Source organism: Rhodnius prolixus, unplaced genomic scaffold, assembly GCF_049639745.1.
Source record: "Rhodnius prolixus isolate KJV_2025 unplaced genomic scaffold, Rpr scaffold_2, whole genome shotgun sequence".
In the NCBI taxonomy this organism is placed as follows: domain Eukaryota; kingdom Metazoa; phylum Arthropoda; class Insecta; order Hemiptera; family Reduviidae; genus Rhodnius; species Rhodnius prolixus.
The window spans coordinates 23862650-23879781 of record NW_027411592.1 but is presented as its reverse complement, the minus strand read 5'-3'; the positions used below and the strand labels follow the sequence as shown (position 1 = coordinate 23879781).

Below are 17132 nucleotides of genomic sequence, written 5' to 3'. Positions count from 1 at the left end.
TGAATCCTCTGGCACTGGAACGCGAAAAACTAATGGGAAAATCCTGTACCTTAGAAAAAAAGAAAAAAAAACAAAAACTGAATAAAGTCTCTTTTGGCTGCAATGCCTGGAAACAGGAACCTCTCCATATTCTTATTTGATTCTACTGAGTCATGTCGAATCTTAGAGCACACTTAACTCATAACCTTTCTAGACATCTGCTCCTGTTTTTCATTTTTGTGAGAAGAAATACTATGGTTATTAAGAGAAACATTAAAGGAAAACCAATTCATTTACTTTAATCAAGTGCATCTCCTTTATTTTTAACATAGTATAAATAAAAGGATACCTATTTGCTTTTTAATGTTAATTAACTGCGTCGCTCAAGTTACTTTACATTGAAACACAATACTGTACTTAATTACTGAATAGTAAAAAATAAAAATTTAGAATAACCCTTGCACTTATATACACCTTTGTTTCGGTTTAAATTAGTCTGGAAAGGAATGTTTCTCTACAAAGAAAAAAATCTAAAGCTTAAAAAAAGTTAGAAAATTAATATGCTATTTTTAAACTGTTTTCAAAAATATTCTAAAAAGTTGCTTAATTTACTCTTCATTAATTAACAAAAATAGGTCTCTTTACAGAACTTATTTCAAAAGGAAAAATAATGTTGAAATATACAAAAAAAGGATTTTCGGGCATTAATCGTTGTTCCTGAAAAGTACCGATTCACAATTAATTAGTAATTTAAAAACATATTGGTAGTAACTGTATAAAAAAAACCACATAGGATCCCCACAAATTTAATGCATTATGTGGAAGTGCATTTAATTTGAAAATCTGTCACAGATATTTTAATTACTTTAAATTTCATTGTTAATTCTTATCCATTTGTTGAGCGTCTATTAATGTATAGTAGATTGATTAAAAAAAATCTCTTATAATTTTAATTGCCTCACCTAACAGCTGATTTTTCATTGCGAAATGGGTTCAATGGAACAGCTTGTGAGGCGAAATCTAACTAGTGAAATATCATCCAAATAAGCTTATGCAATTATTGCATGGCAGTTCTTCACCAAATGACAGAATAATTTTCTTCCTTTCCAATGTTCGATACTAAAATTTTATGTGTTAAGTATACAATGTATAAATGTACAAATAATTATATACATTTGAGAAAGGTAAATAGTTCTCTTAGAGCTAAAACAGCTCTGCAAAGAACATCTTCCAAGGTATCCTAGGGTTCCAATGAGTTTCTATCTAACTCCTTAAAAATCGTCTGTAATCCTTCCTCACTACATTAATTAACTAATAGTAGAGCAACTTGTAAACGCAGGCAAGTGTGCGGAATCTTGTTTTATGTATAAATAAGATTTATATGTACAATTAGTTTAAACAAAGTAATCGCGGAATGTCACGACGGTGGTCGGATTGATTTTTCACTGATTCCGTAAACTTCTTTGGCCAAGGTAAGATCAGCAGCTTCTTGCAGTCTTCTTCTTCGAGCTCTTTCCGCAGCGGTATTGCAAGGCGTTGCAGCTAATTCTGCTTTTAAACGCTCACGCCTAGCTTTGGCTTCCTCTTCACGTTGTCTTTCTTTTTCTTCAAACCTGCAAAATGCATTGCATAAATTGACTTCATCACAAAAATTATAGAATTATATTTTTCAAGTGCATTAATCAATTAAACATTTTAAACTTTAAACTAAAAATGTATGCACTTCGTTGAAATGAAAAGTAATAAAAGTTATTTATAGCTTTGAAATTTGTAAGTTCTTAGCAAGGGTGTTTTAACAAAAATAAGAATTACAAATCAGATAAGAGGAAACTGACTACATAATCATGGGGTGAGTACCTGAGCCTCTTCACCAAGGGCCACTACTTTTATTTTTTGTTATTTTTTATTTTATTTATTTATTTATTTTTTTGGTGCATCGGCTGCCTTGGTCATTAGCGCCAACTATTAATATTCTACTAATCTTATTTAAAGACAGAAGTAATATATCGCTATGGCGCTGAGTAATGATTTGTTTAACTGTTTGTCTTTTTTGTGAGTTTTCGTTATTGACTCGAAGATATACATATATTTAAGATTTCAGCTAAAAATAAAGTTTTTCTAGAGCACAAGTCATAAAGACTTAAAGATGCATAAATAGATGTTGTCGTAGCTTTGGCTAAGAGGAACTTGAGAACATCAGAGGTGAGAGGTGTATCAAGGTTAAAAAAATAATTATTTTTTCTGCAATATGAAGACAATGGTAAACGGAAAACATATCTCTAAGCTATTTTTGAAGGGAACTCTCCACACTCATTTTGCGATTGACCAAATTAATCAAGAGATTGGTTGTCAAGAAAATTCTGAGAATCATAGCTACAAATTGATTGTCAAATGCATGCTCAGCGGGTTCCACTGATGGCCATGTTTTGTTTCACTCCATCAATAATTTAGAATTAGAACTACATCACTACACGAATTGATTGAAATCAATAACCTCATCGAATTTGAATGTTACATTCTTGAGAAAGTCTTAGGGATAGGGCAATTTCAATACAAAGTTCGATATTTTCAAGGTATTCCCAAAATAATCAACAAATTAAACCTAAAAAATATGTGATATCTGGAAATATCTGATCGGTATGATCAGACGACTGCACAAGATGAGGTAAAACTCGGAATTCAGTCACTCCGATTTAAGTTGATGTCAAGAAGTGAATGGAAATAAAATAAGAGTCACGTTTAGAAAGAGCATAATACGAATTATCGCAATTTTTGGGAAAACAAATGGATTTGTACAATCAAGAACTCAGTTTCGAAATTAAACCTTAAAATGATTTCGCAGATGATTCTGGATGTCTTCCAGAAAAACTTTGCGGTGATCATGAAACCAGTAAAGAAAAAATAAGTAAGTTGGTACAATGGACAAATTCCTCTCAGCAAGAGAGTCAGAAAACTTTTAGCAGGTCAATATCAAACGATTATGGGCAATACTATGGACATTCGTCCTCAAATAACCTCCAAAATCGAAAACTGAGCAACGGAGTGTGCCATAGAAACCCTCGTTACAGGATAGACATTGTCTTATATAATAAATGCTTTCACAAGCGCTCTAACAATGCTACCAATGAAGACTGGGGTAATGGGATTGCGTAGTCAGTCTTTGCTAATAAAGGCGGAGGTAAAGTTTAATGAGAATAGATTGATTTCTTCTGGACAATTAATGGAGTCAACTATAGTAATACTATACTATGTATGCAACACAGGAGACCCAATCCATCCCAGAATCAGCCATTTGGCTAAGAATGGAAGTCTATCCTAAGGACTACTTTTGAAATTCTATTAGGTAATGGTATTAGAAAGATATCACGACAAATCCAAGGTTATTCAAAAAATCAAACTTAGTAAAAGCCTTACGCTAGAACTGAGGAGGAACCAATTTTGAAGGGAGGAACCAGATTACTCTAGTGACAGCACACAGAAGATTCAGAAAACATACACATAGAATAAGGATAATTAACCTGGAGTATCTTATAGACTATATCAGTGAGAGAAAAAAACGACTTCTCATTTTTTATTTGATTGCATTACCGTCAGGATATCTTCGCAACGACTGGAGTGGAAGGTCCTAGAATTCGCAAAGAGGGGAAGCTATACTTATTCGACCTTAAGGGTAATAAACTCATCCTGTGTTCCTTTAACAATCTACGCTCAAGAGAAGACCCAGCGGTCGAGTAACGATAGAAATCCATTTTCATGAGTGCATGAAACACTAGAACAAGAGCTTGAGATTTGCACCTACAACGCTCTATGATAAACTCGAAGATACCACAGAGTAAACTACAAAATAATTCCACTACTCGAAGAAGAGAAGTATACTTTTCTTGAGGATTACTATTGCATATTAACTGATGGCTCAGCATGATTGATATGCGAACATTATGACGTTCCACAAAAAAGGAAAACAGTGTTAATACTAGATCCCTGTACGATTTGAAAGCAATGACCGGACTATGAATCAAGTTAGACTGGGAAAAAAGTTTCTTATGAAGAATATATTCCCCATGCCAAAGACAAATTCAGGAAGAAATTGAGAGCAAGAGGAGTGCTGCCGAAGTTAATCTCTAACTTCTTTATTGTGGTGGGCATTAATGTATGAGTCTAACCCATAATCTTGGACTCTTGGGGTTCCGTACCACCATTTATACTTCTAAGTTTGTAAATGTAAATTGTTTTAGGTAATTGAGTACTGCTGCAGATTATTTATAATTTGTGATTTAATATAAAATAATTACTTCGTTTGTCTATACATATCAGCTAAGTATTTAAACTGTCAATTATAAATTATTTAATTTATTTGCTACATTTAAGACTGACTGGCGAAAACACTGACGAAAAACGTCCTGAATCATAATGAACATTTTATATTGCGAGTCTTATCATCAGGCAACATGCTTTGCACTGGTTTGGCAACCAATTTTTTTTTTTTTTTTTTATCAGCTCAAAGCGTTGCTTCTCTCTTCCCTAGCTGTGATTTCGTCACCAAATAATTACACGCAATAAAATTGTGAAGTGATGCGAGGATATATTTCTCATTTTACCGGAACTTTGTGATACACCGGATTCTGAGCTATGGAGGTTTCAAGCAAAGCTTTGTACGAAGAGCAGACAAAAAAAAAAGCAAAAGCCTCCAAGCTGATTCCTTTTAATACCACAAAACGTTTCGCCAACGTGACTTTATTAAACTGCGTAAAAGACAACTGTGGGGGATTCAGGGCAAAGCGATAGCGGTTTCAAAATGACCGCTGGATATAATTATCTAAACAAGCAATGTTCAATGGTTTAATCGATTACCAATGTTGCACTTTGCGCAGGAATGATGAAATGGAATTCACCCTACATAGGTACAAACTTTGATTAGATGTGGGTCTCTTTTGAGTGATTAAAAAAATTAATTACATCACAAAGAGATAACTGAAAAGGGAGATGTAACGCAACTTAAGAAAGTTTTTAAGAAAATCTTTAAGAAAATAATAATTTAACTTTATAACCTTTTACAAATTTTTTTCAATGATTTTTTCGATCCTGCAGGTTGAGCAGCAGATTGCTGACCTGGAACAGTTTTTTTCTCTTCGGCTTCTGGTTCTGAGTCCTGATCCCATGAATCTTTTACAGAGTCATCTTCGTCTTCACCTTCCCAAGTTTTCGATCGAGATTCCCAAGTATCCATCTGTAGTGAAACAAAAGAAACAAATACAATGAACTAATTAGATAAATCTATTACTACTTGAATATTCAAAATACTTTTAAGTGGCTATGTCATTATTGTTTTGCTCATTCATTTTACGTCAGATAATATTCTTTCTTACCTAAATAGTTATAAAAAAAGGTGAGAACTTTTACAATTAATTATCCTGATTCTGTTTTTATTTTTTTGATAACTTATACATTAATACTCTCTTATTCTTCAAAAACGTTTAAAAAAATTACCCTAGAATATAGAAAAAAAATGATCTTATGGGATATCACTAAAATTGCAGCACAATTACAAGAAGGAATTATAGTAGTAATTTGGTGCAATTCAATAATTCTGTTTCATTTAGATATTTTTTTCACGATCTTCTCAAAAGTTCTATGAGACAAGATTAGAAATCCCCATGTACGTAACCATTCAAAATATGTTGAAACGAATTACACAGAAATTTTTTTATGTTTATCAGCACTAATAATCTAACTAAAGTATTGAATTCATTCATTCAATAGTATTCAATTGCATTCAAAATTGACATATACAGATCACTATTAAAGGAGAGGAAACAAATGTACTTTACAAATTCTTCAAAAATGTTTAAAATATGACGTTAAAATGACAGAGAACATGACTACTTTTTACTCTAATCTCTACATATTTTCATTATCAAATACCTTCTTTGCATGATAATTTAAAACAATATATAGTCAAATAGTAAGGAATATTTTACCAATATATACAGAAAGGAATAAACACAGTTTATATCTTGTGAAATATTTCGTAAAAACCAGGAGATCGCGCTAATTGGTGCACTTTGATTTTACTTCTGTTGAAAATAACGAATAATAATTTTGAATGTTACAAAAATTAAAGCAAAATATAATGGTAGAGAATGTTAGAATTTAGAAATCAAAATGGCGGTCTGGTAATTTTTAATGCAGTCCTTTTTTTACACTTTTGCGAAAATTGAGTAAATTTAAACTTGATGAATTTATTATATAAAGGCGTTACACTAATTATCGAAATTACAGGGGCTCTTCAAGCCCAAAAACTGAGGCCGAATTGTCAATAGAGTAAAATAACCTGACAAAACCTCAATGTAAACAAATCTAAGTTTTGGAAGGCCATTTATTTATTTATTTTATCGAGACAACTGAGCATGGATTTCAAAAATCTTTTTTCTAAATCTATTTCTAGTAAAAAAGTAAAGACTGAGGATATATGTATCATTATCTGTTGATGTGACTTTTGCCATTTAAACATCCTTCTCATTAAGATGTAAAATGATATGAAGAAAGGTCTATTTGGCTAGTACAAAATTAGCCAAATATTTTTCTCTCTACTAAAAAATATTTTTACTATTTATATTTAATAAAAAAAAATTTACAAACTTCTATTGTTATAGAAACAAAAACAGCAGATTATGCCTAGAGAAATTTATTATTTTTAAATATTCTTGCATTATTATTTTATATTTATATAAAAAAAACAGTGTTTAACTGTAAATATCATTAATAATAATTTATCTAATAATTGAGATCAAACAGTGGAAGGCGTTTGAGTCGTGGTACCTTGTAATTGGTGGATTCAGCCAGCCAATAGCGAACTTCCATTTGTCTGAAGTCCCTTAACTTGAGATTTCGGATAGAATATAGCTCACACCGCTGCATTGTGTTCTGTTGTTAAGGTAAATCGGTACACTTTGTAGCAGAGAATTTGTGAAATTATTGTAGAAATGTGGACGGTAGTATTGAGTTATTTCCTGCTGATTACTACAGTATCTTCAGAAGTATATTTTGAAGAGAAATTCCCAGACTGTAAGTAAATTTTTTTGCCGGTGGTTTGTGTTATTAGCAACTAATGTTGCACTCTCAATTTACATTGTTATTTTTTCTTTATAGCTTCGTGGGAACAAAATTGGGTTTATTCCGAACATTCAGGAAAGGAATTTGGGAAATTTACTTGGACTGCCGGCAAATTTTATAATGATCTCGATAAAGATAAGGGTAATGTATGCCTTTATTTTAAAGTTTTTACGTTTAAAAAATAATGTACATACGTTTTGTCTGTTTTACTTTTTCGAAATTTTATTTATGTACTATTATGTTTTACAATACTGGTATGTTACAGGAATTCAGACATCTCAAGATGCTAGGTTTTATGCCATCTCAAGAAAATTTCCTTCATTTTCAAACAAGGATAAACCTTTAGTAGTACAGTTTTCAGTGAAGCACGAACAAAACATTGACTGTGGAGGAGGATATGTCAAATTATTCGATTGTACATTAGATCAAAAGAACTTACACGGAGAATCCCCTTATGAAATTATGTTTGGTAAGAAATAAATATATTAGGAAAATATATCAATTATATATGTATATACAAAACATAACACTATTTTTCTGGAACCAAGAAAGTTGGTTGCAGTAGTTATTTTCCTAGTATACTAGGAATTGTGAATGTGAGTTATATCTTACAAGAGAGATACCAGCGTATTTTAAATCTGGTGTTTTAATAGTTGCAAAAGTATAGACTTAATAAGAAATGTGTGGGAATAGGATCATAGAGAAGTAAGGAGTGAAGGGAAATGAATAGCTTCCGCTAACGTTGGTGCTAATGAAACCACCTTTGCCTACCTAATTCGTTGATTACATGTTCGAATTTTTAACGTCGTGGAATATAGCTTCTCTTAAATTGGAACTCCTAAAGCAGATATTTTCTTTTAAACAACCGAACTAATTGACGTTTCGACAAAGACGTTGCCTTGTTTAAAATATTTGTTAACAGTTCCAAACTCGATCCCACCTTTAAAAATTAGTAAAGAATATTGAGAGAATGTAAAAAATGGGGTATTTTTTTTACAAATTTGATCCATAATTATACTTATCATAGTAATTTGAATTAGGGAATTAGAATTTCTACTGTCCCATTGTTCTGGGAGCCGATTTCTTCTATTTCAGTTTTCATAGATCTGTAGTATCAAGGGGAAAGTCAAAGTTAGATCTACAGTGTCAAAATCCCAGGAGGAAAGCTTAAGTTTTAAATTAATTATTTTTCCTATCTCGAGTCAAGGTATGTTATGATTTCAGGTTTCGAGTTTTTACAGGGAAAACGTTTTAATAAAACCTCTAAATTAGTTTCTCTAACATCAGTATATTAGCCTCTCGTATTATTGTGTGAAACATGTGAAGCTGAGAATTCGTTTGAAACCGTTACTTTCGTGGAAGTTTTTTTAAGGGGCTCCATGAGAGGGTTCTCTTGGCAATTACCGCTAAAGCGCCTTTTTAGCCTTCTACGACCCCTTTAATTTTAGGGATATTACGTTCATTGCTTCCCTAATTCGGCGTATTAAGCAAGCCGCTTATTGTTAGTGTGAATCTGTTGAATACGTTGTATTACTTACAATATTCGTATTGACATCGCTTTTGATTCAAATCCTTTAATAAAGATGGATTTTAAGGAAAAATCTTGACTTCACGCATCTTTTAAAGTGCAATTTAATTACAATAAGAACTGAGAATGAAGTAACTGAAATGTTTTATAAATTAGGTCTAGTAAAAAATATAAGGGTACTTCGAAATGGTTGTGGCAGTTAATATTTATGTATGTAAACTTTATTGATAACCATTTAAGGTATACATTTTCAAAATGGGTTTATATATTTAAAATAAAATTGTAATTTAAAATTAGCAATTTTTATGATGTGATGAAATATATTTGGAAAATTTGCGAGAAGTAGGTGTCATATTGTATGAAAAATGAGGAATTGGAAATTGATCTAAAACAAAAATTAAGACAAGTTATGCCACGTTCATTACGTTTATTTGAATTGTTAAGTAGTTCTATATATTCGAAGAATATTTTCAGAGTGACTGTTCCTTGATTATACGTTTATTTCGTGGATTGCACTCAATGTAGCTCGCAAGTTTTTTTTCTATTTCTGACAGATTTCGTATTTTTATCCAACATAACTTTATTCAGCAACTGGGAGTAAATTTGGCTACCATTTACGATTCTATCGCATGTGTTCGAATAAAACATATAAGAAAAAGAATAGCTCTTTGATGTATTAACTATGAAAATTGCTAAAGCACTGAAACTGGCCAGAAATAGTCACGTGGAATTCTATATCTAATGTTCTGTTTCCTGTATATGGTAAACATTTAATACAAAAGGGATCCTTTCTATTCAGAAAGCAGTTTTAAAGTATTCATTCACTTAAGCTTTAAAATATATTGGAGTAAACAGGAAAGAGAACTGAATGGAATCGCCGCTCAATCTAGTTTCTCTAAATTCAATTTGTTTGCCACTCATATTTTTTTGTGAAAAATGTATTTTAAATTTTAAAAAATGTATTAACAATTTAATTAGATTTTTTTCCGGCAAATAATATATTATCCTCTGGCAATGAGCTTGTCTCTAAGCATTTGATTGTTAAAAAAGAAAAGAAAAGTTAATTCATAGAAGTACAATAAAGACGTAACAAATAATAAATTAATATCAATAATAATGTTTCAGGTCCAGATATCTGTGGGCCAGGAACAAAGAAGGTACATGTCATTTTCTCCTACAAAGAAAAGAATATTCTTATTAATAAAGACATAAGATGTAAGGATGACGTCTATACTCATATCTACACGCTTATTGTAAAACCTGACAATACTTACGAGGTAAGTCATCCATCAATTCCAAATAAACAATGTTAAAAGAATAATAGTTTTGTGAGTTGCTCTATATACATATCACTTGAAAATATTAATTTTTTTACACACGATACGTTTTGTGTTATCTGTTAAAAGGTATTGATTGACAATGAAAAAGTTGAAGATGGCAATCTTGAAAGTGACTTCGATTTCTTGCCACCAAAGAAAATCAAGGATCCAGCTGCCAAAAAACCAGATGATTGGGAAGATAATCCAACCATCGATGACCCTGACGATACCAAGGTGAATTTGGTTTTCAGTTGACGTGCTTAACATTTAATGTTTTAACAGTAAAATTAACATTTAAAATCTATTTTAATTAACAAAATAACGAAAAAAAAAACTTTAGCCTGAAGATTGGGACAAACCAGCCACTATTCCAGATCCTGAAGCTTCAAAACCAGCCGATTGGGATACTGAAATGGATGGTGAATGGGAACCTCCACAAATCGATAATCCAGAATACAAAGGGGAGTGGAAACCAAAACAAATTGACAATCCAAATTACAAAGTGAGTTGTAATAACATTCATAAGTAGAAGGCAGTCGATGATTATTAATGTCAGTTTGTTGAAATTTGAAATTCATACTAACTTACTTTTGAAACAGGGTCCCTGGATCCATCCAGAAATTGATAATCCAGAGTACACTCCTGATTCAGATCTTTATTACCGTAAAGAAATCTGTGCCATCGGTCTAGATCTTTGGCAAGTTAAATCAGGCACAATTTTTGGCAACTTACTGGTAACTGATGATCCTGAAGAAGCAAAAACAGCAGCCGAAATTGTTAAAGAGATGCAGGTTATTATTTTGAGTTTTTAATCTAAGATATACTCTTAAAACTCAAAACGAGACCCTACGGGAATATTAAGCTGTTACAATTAAAAGAAGCGTATTCTGTACAATATTTACAAACATATATTTTACAAATTCTGAAGCAATAATTGAATAAAAAGAATAAATGCACTTTTATAATTATGTTGAATTATTAAAAATCATAATTTGTGTTGTATCTAGGCTGGAGAGAAAAAAATGAAAGAAGCTCAGGATGCAGAAGAAAATAAAAAAGCTGAAGAAAGTATGGCTTCTACAACCAAAACAGACGACGAAGATGAAGATGAAGACGAAGAAGAGGAAGAAGAAAACGCAGTTCCAGAAACGGGAGAGGTAAGAGTTCGTTTAATTGATAATTATACTTAATTTTATTTGAAAGTACATCATATAAACGTTTAGCGTTCAGGGACTTAGATTATTTATTACTGCGGCAAAAGTTACACATTATTTAATATTCCAGTATACTATTCTTTTCTGCCTCCAATCTCCTTTCTCCCCACCTTTCCATTGGCCGATATCCTGCCTTCACTAAGGAAGTCTTTTTCTGTTTTCTCTGGGGAAACCTACTAGAAGACTGTGTTCAGGCAGTCTTAGTATAATTTGGCCATACCAAAATCATATCTTAGTTCCAATGTGTTAAGTCTCTTACCCTCAATTCATCATATTTTTTTATTTTCGACGAAACTCCGCTATACTTCACTTGTAGACCATACCTTAAGTGAAACGTCACATTTCAGTAGAACCCAGCTCCATATTTTTTCGTATCATAGTATATCTTTTTCCAGAAGATTGATCCGTAGTATCCCCAAAAACAACCTTGTGATTTGTACAATTCATAATCTAGATTCTGCACGAACGCAGAATTTGCAGAATAAAAATCAGAAGTCCACTATACTTTTCTTTCATCTCAGAAACTTAAGCTTGTGAATGAAGTTTATTTTTTGGAACTGTAGTTTAATTTCAATGTCACAAAATCTATCTTTTATGTAATTAATATTGATTCGTAATTGATTTACAGGAACATGACGAACTTTAAGAAGAGTTGAACTTAATTCTTGGAGCTAACTGCCTCCTTTAAAGCAAAACATTGAATAGGTGAGGTTATCGTGAACCATTGGACATTCCACGAATTTTTATACAAATTATTAAAGCGATCTACCTAATAATGCGCATCAAATAATTATTTTTTACGAAAAGTAAAAAAAAGTGACATTCGACGTTGTCAAGTAAATTTTTTTTAAAGACTGAGAATTAGTGGACGTGTGAAGTTTTTTCAATTGTGAATTAATTAAAATTTAGTGCAGTGTTCTGTTTTTTTTTCTTAATTTATATTTTTAATTTTTATTTTCGTTGTGTAAATGTGCACCTCATCACAGATACGAAACGCATCTTTGCGGACAGTATTTATGTATACCGCCTTAGGCGAAAACAAATTTGTATACTTGTGTATATTTGTGAATGTTTTCTAGTTGAACAAATAAGTAGAATGCAATGATTTTTGTTCTTTGCAGAATAAATGAACTGTTAATATTTATTTTTCAGGTGATTATGCTTGTTTTATAATCCTTTTTTTACAATATATATAAAGTTAAGATTAGGGTATTTAGGTAATGACTAGTAATGTATACAAAACAAAGGAATTGTATGTAACGTTTTGATTGGAATAACCATGCATTTAAAACACCTCTGCAGAGCGAAGGCTAATTAGACTGATGTATCTCATTTGACCAATGCTTTATTGATAAAAACCGCTTTCCTAGCTTCAGGAAAGTTGGTAAGTGAGATTAATTGGAAAATACTAAACATTCTGATTCGATTACTTAGAAGATTATTACTTAAATAAATATGAACTATGTGGGTTTCAAAAAAAAGGGTCTTCTACGGATGATGTTATTCGTGCATTGACAATAAATGGTAATAACCAGATGGTAAATGTTAATGACAGCCTGGATATTGGAGGATGAAGCCTAGAGTCATGAACACCTCAGTCCATGACCTTGGACCATGTTAGACTAATAAACCGTTTTTAATTATTGTAATAAATGTTTCTTAGAAGTTAGGTCATTAATGGAATTCACTTAAGAATAATCAGATAAACGAGTGTCTACAAGACTCATTTACGGGATTCCTTTACTTGAGACATATCCAGGAGTGAGCAATTAATGTTACTTACTGACGATTGGCTTCAATCGAGACGAGTGGAAGCAGGGCACTTGGAATGCACTATTTTTTCGTACACTAAGTTTTAAAGCTTTTAGCGGCTTGCTGTTCATTTATCAGTTATCCTTGAACCCGGGATCTCCTAAGCTTAAGTGCCCTTCAAAAAGTCCGTAGAAGAAAATTACAAATCAACCCATACCACAAATGGGGTTTTGTACCCCATATCAAGGTATTTAGAGTAAAATTCTAGCTTGGCTGTTGTTTCACTTTAGGATTTAAAAAACAACAATGACCAGAGAGAAGGTATTAGCTCCATGGTTAGCATATGCAGAATTCCAACGCGGATAGAAGTAATCTGGACGAAGACCTTGAAATATGAAAATCCCCTTAGGTCTTTTGAGGGAGGTCACTTTTTTCTTTAGGAGTTTTCTTTTGCTGCTGCCAGTTAAATTAGTTATTGTATGGTAGTTTTTGTGAGGGGATTATCGTTGCAATTGTGATGAGAGTGAACCCGCCGTACATTTAATTTAATGTCGCTTATTCGATGAATTCAGGTTGTTTCTATCAGGACTTAACATTGACACTCTTTCTTTAATGTTGGAAAATTAGTCTAGAACCATTCAGCATTTTTACATCGAAGGCTGTAACCTGTAACGATACTGAAGTAGTAAATTAGGAGTGACTGTTTTAAAAGTGTAACTTTGACGTCATAGGTTCTAGGTAAGGATTTTAGTAACAGTTGCTTTAAATGTTTTTATTTACATTAATAAATTTTTCTGTCCAACTTCTAAGGCGGCCAGTTATGTCCAACTTCTAAGGCGGCCAGTTATGTCCAACTTCTAAGGCGGCCAGTTATGTTGATTTCGTTTTTTTCTTCTGAGGGAGATCAAATACTTCTTCATAAGCTGTTATATTTTATTAATGTTGAGAACTAAAAAAACTTGGGAAATCATTAATACGAAGAATAAAAGATGATAAGTAAGAACTTGATACTCTTGAATTATTAAAAAGATTACCATCTGTGAAGTCTGTAATTCACACTCAATATTAAATAAAATATAAATCAAAATGTATAATATATTTATATTCAATATTGAACGCAAAATTCGAAAGGAAATTACAAACAACGTTTTATATGGTGCAAAATTTAACTTTTAATCTCCATTTGTGCTAAGCAAAAGCTAAACAAATGAGCTACACAAAAAATTTTTAATATAAGGCACGTGAATATCTGAGGCCATTGGCGCACGGAGTTTTTTTTTCGGTGCACTGCCAGTTTCCAGAAAATGTTCTTTCTTGACTGTCAGTCAGCTGTAAGATGCTCCAGGGAAGATAAAATCTAAGAAAACTTATGTTTTTTGAACCCTTGATCTCCTCGTGGAATCTAGTATGTTAACCACTGTGATAATTCCTTATTTATTATTTATAAATAAATTTTTTAAGTTAATTAAATATTTTTAATTTCAAAATTTAGTCTTTTCTTTATAGTTGAGTTACAATTAAATCAAGAAATCATATTTAATTAATTTTTAAGCGCTATGCGCTAAACTTTTTTGTTAACTCATAAAAAACGAAATTTTGCTAAATATTATAAAAAGTTGCGCATTATTTTTATTTTCGAATCACAATCAATCCCTTTTGCTCTACCACTTAATAAAAAAAGAATGAAACATTATTCTTTTAGCTAAATTTACTTGCTTTATGATCTTTAACGTAAAGAAATGTTTATACTATTACCACTAGTAATTTTAAAAATTGTCCTTGTACTGATATGAACATTTGTACATATTTACAAATGAATTATAATCATCATTCACTTAATTATGCAAGTCTTCATTTTCTTACGGGTGGAAAACAGCATTGGTAGAAAAAAGGTGTTATCAAGCCAGAAAGTGAAGGTCCAACCCAGTACACCTGTAAATTATAATACTTCATTAGCTCTTAAATTTTATTGATGTTGAGAACTAAAAAAACTTGGAAAATTAATATAACAGATCTATCTACCATAGAATTAGGGTAGATATAACATATAATTTCCTTTTCTTTACAACGAAACATTTATTAGTATGTTCTGAAGCACACCAATGGTGGATTTTCAATTTCTATGTTAATTAAACTCCTATACATCTACATAACATACCCAATTAGCTGTCCAATTGTGACTCCAGAGTGCTGGTGCAAAACTTCTTACAGGATTTACGCTTGCTCCAGTGTAGGGTCCCTGTAAAATAATAAAAATGAAGAATCTAAAACTGTAAACTGCTAAATTATTATTTTTAATTTTTTTGCATTGGCTTTCGCCATACATCCAACATCGTCTAGGAGCTTATCACTAGAATATCACTCACTCTCCATTCTTACTTATAAATACAATCGCTGAGTTATTGATCGTTAAGGTATTAGTGAACAAAAATAATATTGAAAGCTGCAATGAATATTTTAGATTACAGTAGTGTATTAGTGAATCCAGATAGCCAATCGAAAGAAAAATGTTTGAGCATTTTCCAAAGAGATTTTTTCGTCAAATGAAGTAAAGTGAACCCTCAAATTTTTATCACTCACTCATTCCCTCTCTCTTTCTCAGCGATCTCGTAACGTCATTTAGAGTTTATGTGGAGTGAAAATAACCACTAAGATGGTCAGAACGAAATAATGCTATACAAAAGTTTTGAAATCTAAATATTCTATAATCTGCTTATCAATAAGTAGCACCTGTAGCGCTAAAAGTATTTTAGCTATAATGAATCCTGATGCGCTACGAATTATTTACAAATTCATTAGAGGGAATAAAGTAAAAATATAGGATGCAGCGAGACTCCATAGTTTCGATTTTAGTTCTTAATTACACAAATACTATCATAACTAGACTACTAATTACACCACTCTAAGCTCACATCAAATAACGAAGTCGCATTCAGAGACCATTGTGTTGTTCTAGGAAGGAATGCCAGCTTTCATATAAAGTAATTGGTTAATGTGCAAACAAGACCACAACAATAAATAAATAGCAGAATTAATAGAGAGGATCAAGCGAGATCGTCATAACTGATTTCCCTTTAATTTATGAATTATACTTAATCGATCGTGGATTCCGGATGAGTCAGTATTCTAGTCACCTTTCAGGGATCACTACCTATTATGTGCCAGCCTAACACTGAGACATCCTAATATTCACGCTATACAAGAGGTTTCATGGCAATAAATGTGGGCAGCTACTTGGGTTTATCTATCATTACTAAAAATTACAGCTGAGCACAAAATATATTCAAACGAAAAAATATTGCAACATCTAAGGATCTTCATAGACTTAAGAAAACCTCTCCCAAAGGCTAATAATCAATCATGGAGAGGCATATTGAGTGAAATTAAAGCGGACAGATTTATTGAAACTGTCTTTATTTTAACTGAGTATATTATTTTTAAAATTGTTCATTTTGTAACAGTTGTATTAATTTAATAAGATGATAAAAATTAATTAATTGTACTTCATTAACATATGTAACAGTAAGAGGGCCACAACAAGTACGGCAATCACTAGAATTCAGTTATTTATGTTTTCTTTTTAAGTTTTACTTTCTCTTATGCTGTATTATTCAGTCTTTGTTGCAAGAGAGGGAGATAAGAATGTACTTTATTTTGGTCTCACAGTCAATCAGAGATATAAACCAACATGTATCAGTGTTGAATTTGTAGTGTTATTTCTATTTCATTTATTTATTTATCTTTTCTTGTAGTTGGTTTCTATATTTTCTTTTCTTTTTCATGCAGTTAAAATGTAATATTTTATAACGTATATATTGAATTATTCCAACTCCCTGCGACAAGTATTTGTATTACTTTATAAGCAGAAATAAATTTATTATTATTATATATTTTTAAAATTGCAATTAAAATAGCTAGCACCCTGCTAATTAAATAAAAAAAGCACCTCCACTAGTACATAATCTACTTAATAAGAACAGAGAACACTACTTACACCAAGAAGGGACAAGGTAATTATGACACCTGCGAACTTAAGTGGTACTGAGTCTTGTTTATCAGCATTCCTCACATCAGAACATCCAAGTAATACTAAAAGTAGCAAAGAGGTACAAACAAATTCTACGCCTAATGCTTGAAAGCTATTTAATGTTGGATTTGGAATCGTGGTGCAAACATCTCTTGATCCAATAATACCGACAGGCGTGACAAGCTAAAACAAAGACAGTA

General features: G+C 31.7%; 3 protein-coding genes across 8 annotated transcripts in view; 1 reads left to right on the top strand and 2 right to left on the bottom strand.

Annotated features, from left to right (window-relative positions):
- Positions 1–271: 271 nt before the first annotated feature.
- LOC141450505 (uncharacterized) lies at positions 272–6334 on the bottom strand. 2 transcript variants are annotated; one of them, XM_074121009.1, is made up of 3 exons: positions 5958–6334; positions 5028–5206; positions 272–1592 (listed from the first exon to the last, which is right to left on the bottom strand). In XM_074121009.1, the coding sequence occupies exons 2-3, from the start codon at positions 5204–5206 to the stop codon at positions 1397–1399; spliced, it is 375 nt and encodes a 124-aa protein (XP_073977110.1). In that variant the 5' UTR covers positions 5958–6334; the 3' UTR covers positions 272–1396. The 2 variants fall into 2 exon arrangements, with proteins under 2 accessions (XP_073977110.1, XP_073977111.1); XM_074121010.1 differs by lacking the exon at positions 5958–6334 and adding an exon at positions 5346–5566.
- A 445-nt stretch (positions 6335–6779) lies between these two features.
- On the top strand, positions 6780–12297 carry Calr (calreticulin). The gene is made up of 9 exons (XM_074121002.1): positions 6780–7044; positions 7129–7233; positions 7358–7561; positions 9746–9897; positions 10027–10173; positions 10280–10441; positions 10539–10730; positions 10947–11096; positions 11782–12297. Exons 1-9 carry the CDS (start codon positions 6963–6965, stop codon positions 11797–11799), a joined length of 1212 nt encoding a protein of 403 aa, XP_073977103.1. The 5' UTR covers positions 6780–6962; the 3' UTR covers positions 11800–12297.
- LOC141450504 (aquaporin AQPAe.a-like) overlaps positions 12075–17132 on the bottom strand; it is a 27396-nt gene continuing 22338 nt past the window's right edge. For all 5 annotated transcript variants that reach the window (XM_074121004.1, XM_074121006.1, XM_074121005.1 and 2 more), the window contains 3 exons: positions 16900–17115; positions 15064–15144; positions 12075–14837 (listed from right to left, as the gene is read on the bottom strand). In XM_074121004.1, coding sequence (XP_073977105.1) covers positions 14757–14837; positions 15064–15144; positions 16900–17115 — 378 coding nt within the window. In that variant the 3' untranslated portion in view covers positions 12075–14756. The remainder of the gene's footprint in view (positions 14838–15063; positions 15145–16899; positions 17116–17132) is intronic.